This window comes from Oncorhynchus tshawytscha, linkage group LG09, assembly GCF_018296145.1.
Source record: "Oncorhynchus tshawytscha isolate Ot180627B linkage group LG09, Otsh_v2.0, whole genome shotgun sequence".
In the NCBI taxonomy this organism is placed as follows: domain Eukaryota; kingdom Metazoa; phylum Chordata; class Actinopteri; order Salmoniformes; family Salmonidae; genus Oncorhynchus; species Oncorhynchus tshawytscha.
This window is the reverse complement of record NC_056437.1, coordinates 16,547,714-16,564,512: the sequence shown is the minus strand read 5'-3', so window position 1 is coordinate 16,564,512 and position 16,799 is coordinate 16,547,714. Positions and strand designations below refer to the sequence as shown.

At 45.3% G+C, this 16,799-nt stretch overlaps 2 protein-coding genes across 5 annotated transcripts; one reads left to right on the top strand and one right to left on the bottom strand.

Annotated features, from left to right (window-relative positions):
• Positions 1-412: 412 nt before the first annotated feature.
• Positions 413-7,384, bottom strand: trim23 (tripartite motif containing 23). 3 transcript variants are annotated; one of them, XR_002954574.2, is made up of 13 exons: positions 7,319-7,384; positions 7,028-7,136; positions 6,083-6,245; positions 5,769-5,890; positions 5,090-5,368; positions 4,434-4,616; positions 3,928-4,143; positions 3,615-3,749; positions 3,383-3,536; positions 3,194-3,304; positions 2,428-2,552; positions 1,791-2,024; positions 413-1,716 (listed from the first exon to the last, which is right to left on the bottom strand). XR_002954574.2 is itself a non-coding variant. In XM_024430999.2 (12 exons), exons 2-12 carry the CDS (start codon positions 7,121-7,123, stop codon positions 1,845-1,847), a joined length of 1,764 nt encoding a protein of 587 aa, XP_024286767.1. In that variant the 5' UTR covers positions 7,124-7,136; positions 7,319-7,384; the 3' UTR covers positions 413-1,844. The 3 variants fall into 3 exon arrangements, 2 of the variants coding, with proteins under 2 accessions (XP_024286767.1, XP_024286769.1); XM_024430999.2 differs by having other exon boundaries at positions 413-2,024; XM_024431001.2 differs by having other exon boundaries at positions 413-2,024; positions 3,383-3,512; positions 7,319-7,383.
• A 55-nt stretch (positions 7,385-7,439) lies between these two features.
• Positions 7,440-12,453, top strand: mzt2b (mitotic spindle organizing protein 2B). 2 transcript variants are annotated; one of them, XM_024431003.2, is made up of 5 exons: positions 7,440-7,591; positions 7,958-8,170; positions 8,448-8,614; positions 9,694-9,840; positions 11,195-12,453. In XM_024431003.2, exons 2-5 carry the CDS (start codon positions 7,977-7,979, stop codon positions 11,350-11,352), a joined length of 666 nt encoding a protein of 221 aa, XP_024286771.1. In that variant the 5' UTR covers positions 7,440-7,591; positions 7,958-7,976; the 3' UTR covers positions 11,353-12,453. The 2 variants fall into 2 exon arrangements, with proteins under 2 accessions (XP_024286771.1, XP_024286772.1); XM_024431004.2 differs by lacking the exon at positions 9,694-9,840.
• Positions 12,454-16,799: the final 4,346 nt, after the last annotated feature.

Below are 16,799 nucleotides of genomic sequence, written 5' to 3'. Positions count from 1 at the left end.
GGCAACATATAGAATCATTTTAGTTATTATCCAGCTGCAACTTTTCTGAATGGGTTGGACCATATAAGCTCCTGAGTGGCGCAGCATCTCAGTGCAAGAGGCTTCACTACGGTCCCTGGTTCGAATCCAGGCTGTATCACATCCGGACATGATTGGGAGTCCCATAGGGTGGCGCACAATTGGCCCAGCGTCATCCGGGTTTGGCCGTCCATTGTAAATAAGAATTTGTTCTTAACTAGGCAAGTCAGTTAAGGTTACATTTTAAAAAAGCAACATCCAGACAGTTTATTTAATAGCGTCACAATGATTTACAAAAGCCATGATCAAATCCACGAGTAACGTGTGGATGTCCACTGTGCTTCTAAATGTTTCAAAAACTCCTGTCAGAATCTGAGATGCTTTAACAGAGGGCTCTTCACACATGCATTTTATTTCTACATAGAATTTGTAACATTACATAGCAATAAGGAAAGTGAATTCAAACCAAAGGATGGTTCCTCCATACAATAACAGGAGTTGAAAGGTGTTTGGTTAATGTTTCGACTAGGTTTCACATCTACATGTGGGTAACATTAATGTAGAATGTAACAATCAGCACTCCAGACAGATGGGCTAAAATAGAAGACCATCACAGGTTGTGATGAAAAAATTCAAACCAGGGGTCCTTGTTTCAAAAGAAGCCAGTATCACACTCTGTAGGGCACAACATTCTGGAACGTTCAGAAATAGTGTGTAGATCATCCTCTGTCAATTAGATGAAGGAATCATGTCTAGTCTATACATCTGCAACATGAGTCAATCGTTGCACCCTCATGAGCACAACCCAGATGTATTGAAGCGGCAGAAAAGTGCATCCAATGAATTCTGCATGCAAGACACTCCACGAAATTCATATAACACTTCAGATATTTCCCACCACAGCTACTACAATATCCCCTACCCACTCAACTGCACTATTTAACCAATGTCAATAATAGCTGAAATCAGCCCACTACCGGTGTCATTTCAAGACCTGATGCTGCATTACATGAAATCATCACAAGTCAAGTGCATTGGTACCAATGAAGAAAATCTACAACATGGAGTTTCGCCATGAACTGAATCTCATCTGATCTGCATTGAGGCAGTATGGGAATGTGTAGTCTTATAAGCAGGTTAGTTTAGTAAGCTTGAGGGAATCCCTATAACCTGGCCCTGTTAGCATACCCAGGATAGAGCAGAGTACAAAGCATTACGACTAATGATGGATTCACTGGCTGTGGGTAAGAAGCTTATCTGCAGGTTAGGGGTGAGAAGGGTAGAACAGCTATAGGATGTAGGGCTAAGGCCTTAGACTAGGGCCTTGGTATGGGGTGAAAGATTAGGGCCTTAGTATGGGGTGAAATGTAGGGCTAGGGCCTTAGTATGGGGTGAAAGGTATGGGATGTAGGGCTAGGGCCTTAGTATGGGGTGAAAGGTATGGGATGTAGGGTAGAACTGAAAGGTATGGGATGAGACTTTGGTAGGACTGGTCTTTAGGGTATGGGTTGGACTGGGTCTACCATAAGCCAATCATCAGGTAAAAGGTTTAGGTAGATGTGACTGGTGCAGGTCTATGGTGGACAGGTCTTTATGGTGTGGATGGTTTAAGAAGATCGTTCTTGGATCTATGGTAAGGGGTTTTACTTGGTAACAGAAGTCAGTCATCAGGGGAGGTCTAGGCCACGTCCAGTACACCTGCAGCAAGGGGAGGTCTAGGCCACGTCCAGTACACCTGCAGCAAGGGGAGGTCTAGGCCACATCCAGTACACCTGCAGCAAGGGGAGGTCTAGGCCACGTCCAGTACACCTGCAGCAAGGGGAGGTCTAGGCCACGTCCAGTACACCTGCAGCCACCAGCTGTCGGGACAGCCAGTCCAGGCCCTCGTGGAGCCCCATGCCACTGCGGGCGTCACATCCCTGGATGTGCCAGCTCCTCCCACAGCACAGCTTATGGAGACTCAGCAGCTCCGTCATCTCCTCCACCGACACAGCCCCAGGGACATCCTGCAGGTGAGGATAAACGAGTCAATGGTCACGTCAGCCAATCAACATTTGAGTCATTTAACAGACACTTATCCAGAGCTACTTACAGGGGCGGCAGGTAGCCTAGTGGTTAGAGCGTTGGACTGCTAACCAAAAGGTTGCAAGATCGAATCCCCGAGCTGACAAGGTAAAAATCTGTCGTTCTGCCCCTGAACAAGGCAGTTAACCCACTGTTCCTAGGCCGTCATTGAAAATAAGAATTTGTTCTTAACTGACTTGCCTAGTTAAATAAAGGTATAAAAGTGCCTTGCTCAGACACAGATTTTTCACCTAGTAGTCTCGGACACTAACCCCCTGGGCTAATTAATCAATGTGCGTGTGTATACCTGTTTCTTGGACCAAGGGGTCGTGTGTGTGTGTGTACCTGTTTGTTGGCGAAGATGAGCAGCAGGGCGTCTCTCAGCTCCTTCTCTGTCAGAAGTTTGGCCAGTTCACTGTGGGCCTCCATCAGCCTATCCCTGTGACAGCTGTCAATCACAAACACCACCGCTGAAGAGCGAAAGGAGACAGAAAAAATAAGTCTCTTCACCCAAATCATCCTTATAACACTTTACAATTCTCTTTTCAAAATCAGTACATTTGTTATAGTTATTGATATACAATGAGTGTACAAAACATTAGGAACACCTGCTCTTTCCATGAGAGACTGACCAGGTGAATCCAGGTGAAAGCTGTGATCGATTACTGGTGTAACCTTTTAAATCAGTCTAGATGAAGGGGAGGAGACAGGTTAAAGAAGGATTTTTAAGCCTTGAGAGAATTGAGACATGGATTGTTTGTATGTGTCATTCAGAGGGTGAATGGGCAAAACAAAAAAATGGAAGTGCCTTTGAATGTGGTAAGAACTGCAACGCTGCTGGGTTTTTCACACTCAACGGTTTCCCATGTGTATCAATTGTCTGTCACCCAAAAGACACCCAGCCAACTTGAAACAACTGTGGGAAGCATCGTAGTCAACCTGGGCCAGCATCCCTGTGGAACAGTTGACACCTTGTAGAGCCCATGCCCCGACAAATTGAGGCTGTTCTGAATTCTGAGGGCAACTCAATAGTAGGAAGGTGTTCCTAATGTTTAGTATACAGTACATGTTAGGGAAGCAGGTAATATGAAAAAAAGAGGTAAACAGATACCTTGTGTGTTCAGGTAATAGTGCTTCCATAGAGGCCGTAGCTTATGTTTCCCACCAACGTCCCAGATGGTGAACTTGAGATTCTTATACTCCACTGTCTCCACATTAAAGCCTACAGATGACAAGGAGGAGTGGCTAGTGGCTATTCAATTCAGGTAAATTTTAATGACTGACACTGTTGTGGGTTTACCTATGGTAGGGATGGGCTGCATAAACTCGTCCTGTTTCAGCTTGAAGAGGATGGTGGTTTTCCCTGCACTATCCAGTCCCAGGGTCACCACCCGGATCTCCATCTTAGGGCCGATGTGGACCCGGTTGTCCTGGAACAGAGAAAACAATGTAGTCTAAATGAAGTTACTAATTGTTTTTCAATGGAGTGTATGATGTTCTGTAGTCCTACAGAGTAGAGCAGAGTGCTGTACCTTGGTGAAGGTGACGGGGATACCGGCGTCAAGCTGGATGTGGTCGGCCAGCTCAGTGAACTGCTGCTGCTGTTTCTGCAGAGTCTCCAAAAGTCTGTTGATCTCCTGCTTAGCCAGGACCACTCTGCAGTCATCCTACAGAGAGACAGGGAAGACATCACTTAGTATCTGATTTCAGACCATACAAAAGTCCTTAGGAAGACCTTAGTGGTTCTTATTGAAAAAGAGGGCACCATCCAGTGCAAGCAGAGATGACATTCCTACAGTGTGCTCTAGAGAGGTTATCCCCACCAGTGGCCCATTTGGCTCCTACCTGCTGCAGTGTCTTCTCGCAGTGCAGGCAGGCTGTGGAGACCTGGGACAGTAGGATGGTCATGTCTTCCTGCTGTTGCCGGAGCCAAATGAGCCTTTCCCTGACATGTGCGTCCACTACACTGAGCGCCATCTCCTCCTGTCTGCACAGCGTCTCGTGGAGGTCGGCGAAGTAGGCCCGTACGCAGGACCGCGCGCTTTCTGCCGTGCCTGGGACCTGGGGAATACACACAGACGACAGTCCATCAGGAATACGCAGATTACACACCGCATCATGAAATATACACTATGATAAACCATAAGCAATGTTATGACTTTTTGGAAGGAAATACAATGATGTTTCCCAGGACTTTGAGATGTAGCTACCGTAATTTGTAAATACAGTAACTGCTTCATAACGATTATACCTCAATTACATTTGAATAGCCTATCTATCCACTTTGAAATCTAAAGTCAATCTGTTGTTTAGTATGCAAAAAGTTGTTATCCACAGCCAGCTGTTCTTACATGCTCGGTGTGTGCCATGCCGATGCCATCCTCCACTATCCGTTCTCCTCCCTCAATCTGCTGTACGATCCCAACCAGCTTCCTGGAATATTCCGACACCTCCTCTGTGAACGTCCGGATACAGTGGGCCATGTCCAGGATAGACGCACGGATCAGATTGGCTTCTGCCTCCAGAACTGCATGCTACAGGAAGGAAGCAATCAGCAAGGAGAAATTAACACAATCCTCATTAGTATTGTGGCAAGGAAACAAAACACGAAGCGTATTCAACTTCTTTATGAAAACAGCCCTAATGTTGAAAACAAACATAATTATGTTGTCATCCAGAGTCACGTTTATTTATTTAGCTACAGTATAGCACACAATATTTTACATCCAGCAGGTTTTTAAAGGACCAAAGAGTTTGGTCTGCTTTCTATTTTTGCCATGGACAAAATATTGCGATACTGGGATCGTCACAGCTCTAAATCACACCAGCTGAACAACCAACCAGTACAATGACAAGTGACCATTCATTTAGCTATTCTGATTTGCTTGTTGTCTCTAGTGCGGCTAGGAACGTTGCTTCAGTGATTGGCCTGTCAGTCATTCAATAAACAAATACAGCAACCAGTGAGGCTACTCCCAGCTGACTCGTCCTCCTCCGCCTTCCGTACCTTGTGTCCCTGGTGCTTGCCGTACTCTTTGCACACGCAGCACATGAGCGGCCCAGGCTGGCAGAGCTCCTCCTGACAGACGAACTCGATGGCGTGGACCTGGTGCTGCGGGCATAGTGTCTTCTCGTGGGGCTTGTCTGCCAGGGGTACCTGCCGGTGCTTGGCCAGGGTGCGGGTGGAGTGGGTGAGCTGGGAGCAGTCGGCACACAGGTGGGTGGCACACACCGTGCAGTACATAGACGCCGTGTGGCTCTCGTCCTCGTCACAGCGGATTATTGACTGGAGGGGAGAACATACGATAGTGTTACATTTCATGTGTCGTTGTCATTAAGTAAGTGTCCTTTAGAATTGGATGGATGGATATTAAAGAACTAGGCAGATCAAAGCCAATTCCCATATAGCTTTAACCTATCCTTTCCGTGTTTTCAGATAATTGCAGATGAAAGATGGGAACCCAGGGTGGGGGTAACTACTGCCTACCTCCAGATGGGTCCCATGGTGGGGATAACTACTGCCTACCTCCAGATGGGAACCCAGGGTGGGGGTAACTACTGCCTACCTCCAGATGGGCACCCAGGGTGGGGGTAACTACTGCCTACCTCCAGATGGGGACCCAGGGAGGAGGTAACCACTGCCTACCTCCAGATGGGAACCCAGGGTGGGGATAACTACTGCCTACCTCTCCCATGCCTGTTAGGGCATCCTCTGCCATGCTCAACTGGCTGGACGCTCCATTCTGCAGCCTCTCCAGAAGCTCCAGCAGGGCAAAGTTCTTCTTCAGACCCCACACACCAGAGTCCCCTGGGAGACAAAGTCAATAAAAAGCATTCATTCATCATCAAATCATTCACACATTTCCCAGAGGCGATGGACTAAAAGCTTACAAGTAAACAAGTGAGACGTTAGACCTTATATTGTGATGGATGTTACATCACGCTCACTGACACAGGAACACAAAAGGCCTGTATAGAAACTAAATCCTAAGGAACTCACCCAGCTCTGTGACCTGTCTGTCGAAGGGGCAGCGGATGGCTCTACCATGCAAGGGCAGCCGGGTCAGACAGTCATGACAGACTGTGTGACCACAGAGCAGCAGCCGGGGGACCTTGTCCCCCTGGAGAGAGAAGACATCTTCACACACCCCACACTCCAACACCTGGGGACAACAACACACATACAGGTCGCTCAACCACACACATAGGTTGAGTTAACTTAGATGGACCCCTTGTCATTGCATATCAATTCAAAATTGACTTATTTCTGCATGGACTGAGATGGTGTCTGTGTCATGTTTCCTGTAGGCAAATTCATCTGGCTACTCATGGAACTCATTTGGTTAGTGTAGTGTTGACGAAAAGTCACACAGCGAACTACACATGGTGGTTGTTATTAAAGTGCGTAGCTAGCTAGTGCGACAACACTAGCCTGCCTGCGAAATCTCCATTTCATTGAAGTTGTCGTGCAAAACCGCACAATTGTATGAAGGTGTTAAATTTGTTTTGAGGGTGATTCCTGAATCAACTGCACCCAGCTAGTGACTTTTCAGATGGCACACAATGTTCTACCCAAAGAAGTAGCAAGTTAACAAATGTTAGACTGTGTATCAGCTATAGCTAGCGGATTAGCGCCTTAACGTTAGCATGCTATGTGGAGTTAGCTGATGCAGTTGCATGGTTGATACAAAAAGCTGTGATCACGGCACTTAACCCAGATGGTGATTCTAGCTGTAATCTTGTGGATTGCATGTCTATTGTCTACGCAGACACACACAAAAAAATTCAGGCCGATCGTTTGACAATGGGTTTACGGCCCGGCCGCAAAACAGCAGAATTGAGAGTTCCCCCGATCCGAGCGCCCTGGTCGGTAATTTGAGCAAACGGCGTATCGTCTTCAAACGTTGTTTATATGTTTATTTAGACGTGCAAGTATTCAACCAACCTTCACGGTGCTGCTTGTGGCCCCCCTGACGTGCCGAACACAGACATCCATCGTTGCTGCGGTCCCCTGCTTGTTTACACCCACAGCAGCAGCCATCCTAGACCTAAGACTAAACCATTTACACAGTTAGTGTGGATTCGAAAATGCATATGCCGAAAATCTGTAGGCCATAAATTTAATTTGACAAAATAGAACTATACAATGTAACTTTGGTGCTTATTTTGTGTTGGATCAATAAGAATTCGAAAATACGTTTCAGTTATATATATATATACAAAAAATATAAGCTACAATGAAACTGGCCACTATCCATGACCCCTTATATGGACATGGAAGAGTCCGTTAGCTGTTCGCGTCGGTTCTGAGGTTTTTAGATTTAACGCCCTCTTGCGTTTTTCTGCAACACTTAAGCACTTTCCTTTTTTTTAAAACTGTGACGTAATTATTCCGCGCCTATGTTTTGAACAACACGAATGACAACCGTCATCAGGCAAACAGCCTGATCATTCCCCCTAAATAAGTACCACACTAATTCAATAACCTCGACCGACACTTAGTGCTGAGGTAAGAAGCTTTTTCATGTGCAATAATGTTATCAGATTTGAGGTATTGGCAAGCGGACGCCGCGCATTCCCACGAGTGGATGCACGGCGCCGTATAGGGCTAAGTTAGTTAGATAGCGACGTTAGCTACGTTTCGTAGCCACATTCACAATTCTTGCTAAACGAACATAGATTGCTAGCTAGCTGACGAAGTTGCTAAAATTACATTGAAATGTTGTATGGTACTAGAGATGTACATACCACCAATGAGTGGACTCATCAAAAAAATATAAACAATGGAGAAAATGCATTACATTTTTGTTGTTGTTGATTGAATTGCTAATAAGATGCCTTCATACTGATCTCATCCCTCTCTCTTGGCCCCCAGGTGACTGAAGTGACCCGTCATGTCTCACTCTCAGCAGCAGTCCGCCCCCGGGCCCCTCCCCACGGCCCCAGACTCCCCTGCCATGGGCGTGACGGTCAGCGGCAACGTCACCAAGTATGCCATGAAGAAGAAGAAGATCCTCAACGCCGAGGAGAGTGAGCTATTTGAGTTGACGCAGGCCGCAGGCATCGCCATGGACCAGGAGGTCTTCAAGTACGTCTGAGAGGGGGCATCTCAATAGTCTAACTTGGCTTCCTTTCCTCATCAATCCTCTCCTTTTCCTCTGATCTGAACACACAATCCCCTGTGTTATTCTAATCTGGTATTTTTAACCCATTTTATACGACAGACCTAGACTCGGACTAATGCATTGATCAGGCCAGTACACTGACTGATTTTGTGTGTGTGTGTGTGTGTGTGTGTGTGTGTGAGAGAGAGAGAGAGAGCATGTACACTGTATTCTTAGTTTAATACTTGTCTTCTCCTGTAGGATCATTGTGGACCTGTTGAAGATGAACGTGGCTCCACTGGCTGTGTTCCAGACCCTGAAGGCAATGTGTGCTGGCCAGAGGATAGCTGACACCTCCATGGGAGACTCCTCCACCGCCTCCTACCCCAACACCACCACTACCACCACAGCCCCTACAGAACCCAGAGGTCAGTAGGGTCTGGATCAGGTGGTGAGAGAGCTAAAGAGGGGTTGTGGTTTTCTGTTCCGCAAAACAATACTGCTTTCTCATTGGTAGCCCAGCCAGACTATATAGCTCATTGTTTCCTCTACATAACAGTACATGTCTCTCGGGTAGGGACAGACAGGGAAGAGCGTTAATGTTTCTATAGCCTCAGAAGTTATGTTAGAAATCCTTGGGAATCTCCCTTTATGAAGATGATAAAAAAAAGGGTGGAATGTGGTGGAGTCAAGATAGAAACTAATGTTACGTTTTCCACTTATCAAACCAATTAAATATTTTAGCGTGGATGGTGTTCCAAACAGAAGTTGTGTTTCTGAAAAATGTTCAGACTTGCAACCTAGATTCAAAACTAACGTTGTATAGCTTACTAAAACGTTGTCTGACGAAGTAGGAAAAGCGAGACACAGCGAAATACCTCTCCTGAGGGGAAATGTCATTTCTACTCAAAGCCAATCACATGTGAGCGTTGAATGCCAGCGCTCCCATTGTAATGCAAAAACCAATACTAAAGTTCTCCAGACTTCCGCTAGTTTAGTCAACAAGATTTGGAAGGAGAGCCACGGGAGACTTTACCGTACCATAACCATACCTGTGTGTCTTTCTGTCGGGTAAGGACAGATAATTATTGTTTTTATTATTTAGGTGGAATAGAAAATATAAATATCTTTCTGTTGCTTTGCTTGCTTTGCAGCCTTCTGCTTAAACCCTTGTATCCTGCTCAGACAGGATATTCCCCCCTTTCACTTCCCCAGAGTCTCTACACCTAATCTTCCAATGTCTCCTATTCCCCTCACTAACTAACACATTGCTGCTATTGTCTTCTCCACTTCACTCCACTGTGGCCTTGGCCAGCCAGCTGAATATAAATGAATGGAGAAGAGAATAGGATACATTGGCCTCCAGTCAAAAACTAACTTTACAATGTTACCTGTATATTTCAGTTTGCACTCTAACTCCTCTCCAATTCTTCTCTATGTGTGTGTCTGTGTACTTGTGGTGTATATGCACAAACACTCTATGTGCGTATCTATCTCGCTGCTGAAGAAGAGGACTCTGTTGTGTCTGGCACTAAAAGCTTTAAGCCCCCTGCACCTCCCCTCACCTCCTCTACCACCTCCTCCTCTGCTGGCCTCAGGCCCACCAGGGTCAACTCTAAGATGGTCTACGACACCTCCTCTCCTCACTCTCAAGGTCCCCTTTTCACTCACTCATTTTCTTCCCTCTATCCCTCCATCTCTCTCCAGAAACTCTTGAACCTCTCTGTTTTTTTTGCCCGTCTGGCTGCAGTACTTCAATGTCTTCACCTTGTGCACTGAGTTTACTTGTAGAGTGTGTAGGAGCTTCACAGTGTGTGTGCGTGTGGACTCAGGTATACTCAGTGTATTAGGTACACCGCCCTGTTCATGAAAATGGGTTGCTCCTACAGACAGGGAGTCACGTGGCCGTGGATTGCTATATAAAGTTACTGTTCGATTGAATGTTAAAATGGCTAAAACGAGTGACCTCAGCGACTTTGAGCGTGGCATGATCGTCAGTGCCAGACACACCGTTTCAAGTATCACACACAACAGTCTAGGGTTTACTGAGAATAGTGCAACAAACAAAAAACATCCAATCAGCAGCAGTCCTGTGGGTGAAAACAGCTTGTTAATGAGAAGTCGAAGGAGAATGTCAAGAGTTGTGCAAGTTAACAGGTGGGCCACAAACAGGAAAATAACAGAGCAGTACAACAGTGGTGTGCAGAACGGTATCTTGGAACACAAAACATGTCTGTCCTTTCACGGATGAGCTATTGCAGCAGACGACCACACTGGGTTCCACTCCTATCAGCTAAAACAAAAAGTGGCTCCAGTGGGAATATGATCCCCAACACTGGACAATTGAGGAGTGGAAAAGCATTGCCTGGACCGACGAATCCTGGCTCCTGTTGCGTCATGCTGATGGCAGAGTCAGGATTTGGCGTAAGCAACATGAGTCCATGGCCCCATCCTGCCTGGTGTCAACAGTACAGGCTGGTGGCGGTGGTGTAATGGTGTGGGGAATTTTTTCCTGGCACATGTTAGGTCCCTTGATACCAATTGAGCAACATTTCCATGGCCCAAAGAATTCTGGCTGTTCTGGAGACAAAGAGGGGTCCGACCCGGTACTAAATAGGTGTACCTAATAAACTGGACTCTGAGTGTATGTGCGTTTGTTCGTTAACCTCATCTTGCTGTTTTTGTGTTTTCTCTACTCATGTAGAATGCAGCGCTATATTTAACAAAACATTTTTGACTGCATGGTTTTGAATTTGATACACCTGCTTGAGGGGGTGGACATTTTCCCCATAGGGCGATTTAGGAAGAGTCTAGACTGAATAAAGTGTTCCATCTTCATTGCTGTCTGTCATGCTCTCATAAGTGTCTCATTGGTCTCTCATCTGAACATGCTCATCTGCATGTTCTTATCCCACCCCAAACACAGCCATTTTGCCTTGCATGACAGCTACACACACACACACACACACTGCAAACCATCCCTCTCACCCGTCTCTTTGTTTTTGCAGTGCGTAGTAAAACGGGTGCTGGCCACGGGGAGAAGAGCAGAGAGGGTTCCAGCCAGAGGGTGCCACGCCAGCCCAGCGCCACCAGGGGGCAGAAGACCACCAAGAGCTCTGGAAGCAGCAGCTCCTCCTCACAGGTCACCCCAACTACCACCAACTAGACCCCACAGGAAGGAGGGATGACTGATGGGGCACCTCACAAGTCTTAAGTTGCTTCCTCTCCTCGTCTTCTTTCCTTCATCTACATTAACGGCTAATTAATCTCCTCTCCTCCTCGGTTGAATTAAGATAAATTAATATACGACAGTTGTTTTAGTGAAGGTATGAACCTAGTCCCCCATGTTGCTTTCACCTTTCATATGCTTCCACGTCAGATCAGTAGAGGATGAACCTTGTTTCTGAAAGTCAGAATCAGTGTGACCTCTAATGCATACCTCTAGGTCACCAGTGCTGATTTTCAACCTGCCAAAAGGCTGGGAGATGTGCCTCTTTGGGTCCAGAGTCCATTGGGATATGTTAGTGTATCATGGTTGGGTTGAGGATAAGGGTTGACAGAAACAGTTCTTAGTACAGTACCATAAAAAAATACCACTTTTGGGGACACCTTGTATAGAGGTCCTCTTTGTCTACCATGCTGAAATCCAACACAATACTGGGTCTTTTGTTGTAATTTCCTTTGGCTTAGCGGGAGTTACTAGAGTACAGCCAATTCTGTTGCCTCTCTTGTCCAACACAACAGACTGCGGTTGTATTCTGCCTGATACCCACGAGGAGAAAGTGAGTGAAGAGGCAGCTGTTAATGCTGCACATGCTTGTCCCAAAATGTTGTCAAAATACAAATAACACTTCTACAAGCTACTGCGTGTTCTTTTCTCTGTCCACCAGTCTACTGTGTCAGGAGATGGTGAGTAAAATGTGGTGGGCTTTGTGATGTTCGGTCTACTGTGATGCTACAGCTGGGAAGAGACAGAACGAAGCACTGTACAGGTCACCTCTCTGGGACAATGCCTCATCGTATAGCATTGGTTCAAATTCAATCATTTTCGTATTCATACCACTGATATTCTAAAGTTGTCCTCTTCCTTTGTCTCTCCCTATCTGTAAATACTGAATAGATATGTTATATGCACTTTATATATCTATTCAGGTTCCTGGTTCCGACATTCTCCATTTGAATCTTGTATACAGGACAAAGATTATTACTGTTTGAAATGTGTACTGTTCATTGTCTATTTGACTCCAATAAAGACTTTTCGCCAGTGCAACATTGTCTGTTCAATGAGTTGGGCTTGTAAGGTATGTGGTGACATGGTCTCTCCCTAAATGGCTGGTGTGATGTGACAATGTATTGTCTTCTCTCAGGGACAGACTCAAACATTTACTGAGATGTTTCTTTGGCCTATAGGGGGAACTGAAGGCACATGGGGTGTGCCTGCCAGCAATCTTACACCAAATCCCGAGTGGCGCAGCGGTCTACGGCACAGCAGCTCAGTGCTAGAGGCATCACTACAGACCCTGGTTTGATCCTAGGCTGATTCACAACCGTCCGTGACTGGAAGTCCCACAGGGCGATGCACATTTGGCCCAGTGTCATCTCGGTTAGGGTTTGGCCGGGTTAGGCATTCATTGTAAATAAGAATTTGTTGTTAATTGACTTGCCTAATTAAATAAAGGTTTAAAAAATATAATCCAAAATGTAAACACCCCCTACACACACACACACTAAGCATATTATGTAGCTCTCGGATGTATTCAATGAGATGAAACATTCAGAACATTGCACATGATGTGGCCCAATGTGTGGCCAACACGATTCCATATTTTACATGACAATTATATTCTACGTTCTGTAGCATTTGCCTTTTATCCAACTTTATAGTGACCATTGCTTTGAATCTACATTTTGTCTGTGTATAAGGAAGTAGTGTTTGTTTGTTTACACGTATTTGTGTTTCAGGGACACTTGTGTGCAAGTTCTTATAAGAGTGTGTGTGTGTGTAAGACCCCTAGAGTCGATGTCCGCGCACCTGCGGAAATCTAATTATCATAATTAAAAATCCCCATAACAATCTGTTTGTTTAAACTAGAGATAGATATCTGGTGTTAATTCACCGCATACAGTCATAAAACCTAGAGATCAAACAGGGAAATGGTTCCAATCTTTTTTCCACCATACATTTGACCCCATAGGGAATTTAAGAAACATTTAAAATAAGGGCTGTGTTTCTTGTAGGCTTACCCTTTTCTGATAACTGTAAATCTCTTTAGGACAAGGTGACTTTTATCAATATATTCGCATACTAATTAGCTGATAATGTGGCTATCATAAAGGACTACAAATGCCATGATGATCTGGACCAGACTGACGAATTGAGGCAAAGGTAAGAATCTCTGGATTAACTATCTAATGTTAGCTAAATGTAGAAATTAATAAATCGGCTACATTCTGTGAACTGTCTTGTGCAAGTTTTATATTGCCACAATAACTGTTATCAAAGGTGTCAGCTAGAGATGACGTGCAGGAGTTTGCAGGAATTTCTAGTTTTGCATGTCTACTTTATTTACATGGTTATGAAAATGCCATGCCAGGCTGAGCCTGTACGAAACACAGACCTTATTTGAAGTGTTTCTAAAAATCCCCCATTGGAAAAATTAATTGTGGAAAAACTATTGGAACCATTTCCTTGTTTGACCGCTAGGTTTTATGGGTATTATGGCACCTCCACTGTGTGGCTCTTTGGCATGTCTCAGATCTATGCAATGTACAGAATAATAGGAAATGCTCTGAGATGTTGCAGCATCTGTAGGTAGCAGGTACAGTTAAAACGGTTAATTGAAGTATATATGGAAGTAGTTTAGTGCTCCATGTATGAATCTGTTATTCAATGTGTTTCTATGGGCTAATAATAGTAAGGCCAAATTAAATGTTTAAACAAATAATTTTTTAGATGTATTTTTTTAAATATACCTAAAATGGGCCTTAAAATTCCAAATCAAATACCCCCCCACCAGGCTTAGACTCTTAATGTGTCTTCTTCATAGGTTGAAACGATTTCCCCGCCCCAGCCAGCAATGACGAGGGGGAGTAGGATAGGGGTACATCCATCAGTATGTGAGGAAGGGAGGGGGGTTAGGGCCTGGGAACCAACAAGAGGCTGGTGCAGAGGAGGCTTGTGGGAGGAGCTGTAGGAGGAGGGGCTCATTGTAATGGCTGGAATGGAATATTTGGAAAGTTATCAAACACATCAGAAATATGGAAACCACATGTTTGACTCATTTCCATCTATTCCATTCCAGCCATTACAATGAGCCTGTCCTCATGTAGCTCCTCCCACCAGCCTCCACTAGAATGGGGATGGGTGGGATGGAAAGTTGGGGGGGAACAAGCAGGTGATTTATTGCAGTTCCACGAGGGCTCCTCCTCTACTCTGCTCTCTCCCACAACAGCAAGGAAATAAATCACAAAAGATCCAGTGTTGTTGTTTTTTGCACAGCGCACATGGTAAACAAGGGATGTTTTGGTGAAAAGAAGTGGAAAATTATTTGAGGTGTTTCTTGCCACGCAGCTGCAGGTCAGTCGCTGAGCCCCCGGCCTGTGTGTGTTTATATACAGCACTGTTTGTGTTGTTGCTCCTATAGTATCAGCTGCTTCCTTCTCTTCTTGCTCCCTCCCTCTCTCTCTCTCTCTCTCTCTCGCTCTCTCTCTCCCTCTCTTCTCTAGTTCTCTCTTGCTCTCTCACTCTTTCTCTCCCTGACTCTCTCCGAGAGATAGAGTGATACAGGCCTCTGTTCTGGGCGGAGGAGAGGAGAAGCTCAGGGGAGTAAACAGGAGTGAAGGAGGAATAAATAAAGGGGACGGAGGGATGCTGGTAATGACCCAGCGGTGGGTGAGGACCACGTCCCCCGCTGTGGTGTGTGTGTGCGTGTGTGCAGACAGTGGCTTGCTCCAGACTCCCGCAGGGGGGAGGTGTGCGTCTGCGTGTGTGCGGAGCCGGTCTCCTCTCGCATTACCCCTTACATTAAAACCAGTCGGGGGGAAAATGACTGCAGACCTAAGCCACCCTGAGTCCACCTGGGCCCACGGAGAGAAGGATGCAGCCAGAGGAGGGGATGAAGGGGTGAAAGAGAGGGAGGAGGATAAGGCTGGTGCCCCACTAGGAGTGGGATGGAATAGCCTCTAGATGTTGATCTAAAGTCAAGTTTCTGGTTTTCCCTGTAATGGTTCAGGTTAGGGTAAGCTGATCCAAGACCTGTACCTTAGGGACAAATTTTACCCTGAGCAGGTGGAAGAGAAGTAGGCCCCGTCCACAAACTACCCCCTAGCCCCTACCCCCTAGGCACTAGTGTTGATCTGAAATGATTGGCTAGGTGGTAGTAATAAAGGAAAAGGTTGAGCTTTTATTATTGCTTACCCAAATGTCTTCTTCCTACCATTGAGTATGGGTTGGGGGACTCCATTCCTTGTATAAAACAGAGGTTTGAGAAAGCCAGAGCCAATGTAGTACAAGAGGAGATGTTTTGTTATCAGTACTATTTACACTGAAACAATACCCCCCATTCTCCTTCAGCTGCTCGATTGCACACACACACACACACACACACACACACACACACACACACACACACACACACACACACACACACACACACACACACACACACACACACACACACACACACACACACACACACACACACACACACACACACACACACTCTCTCTCTCTCTCTTTCTCGTTCTCTTTCTCTCTCATTTACATTGTGGAGATATACCTCAATAAATGTGAACACTGTACTCCTCGTTTTGATCCCACACAGAGACCAACGATATTATTATTTCAATAATAGGATAGAAATAATAACTCATAGGGAACAGATAGTATGCATGACATTGTTTAAAATTCAAATGCTGTGTATGCAGTTGGTATTTTCTTTGTCGCTTGCCCAGACAGTGTACTTGTCATTTTGTGGCTAATTTGTCATCCTTCATTTTGGATGTGTGTGTGTGTGTTGTCTGTGTGTGACTGTGTGTGTCCCTGCATGCCTAAATATTCATCCCGAAGCCTAGTCCTAAGGCACATACACATCACACACACTCCTTGACTAACCTGTACCCCCGCACATTGAATCAATACCGGTACCCCCTGTATATACCCTCATTATTGATATTTTATTGTAGTGCTTTCTTTATTTTTTATGTTTTACTTTAGTTTATTTCGAAAATATTTTCTTAACTCTATTTTCTTAAAACTGCAATGTTAGGTAAGTGCTTGTAAGCAAGCATTTCCCTGTAAGGTGTACCTGTTGTATTCGGTGCATGTGACAAATACAATTTGATTTGATTTGACACTCGGCTGATGGAAAGCCTTCACTTTAGTTGTCTTATCTAACCACTAGGTGGCGATGGTTACCAGGCTGCCAGGCAGACAGACGGGCAGCAAGTCACAGATGTTGTCTGGCTCCTCCTTTAGTTTTCTGTCTATTGAAGAAGGAGACCTCAGCTGCTGAAGGACGTTCTCCATTATGGCTTCAATGTTCTTTTGAAAATCATTTCCATTAAAACATGCTTTTTTTAAAGGGACACTAACAAAGGGAAGATCAGGAGAAG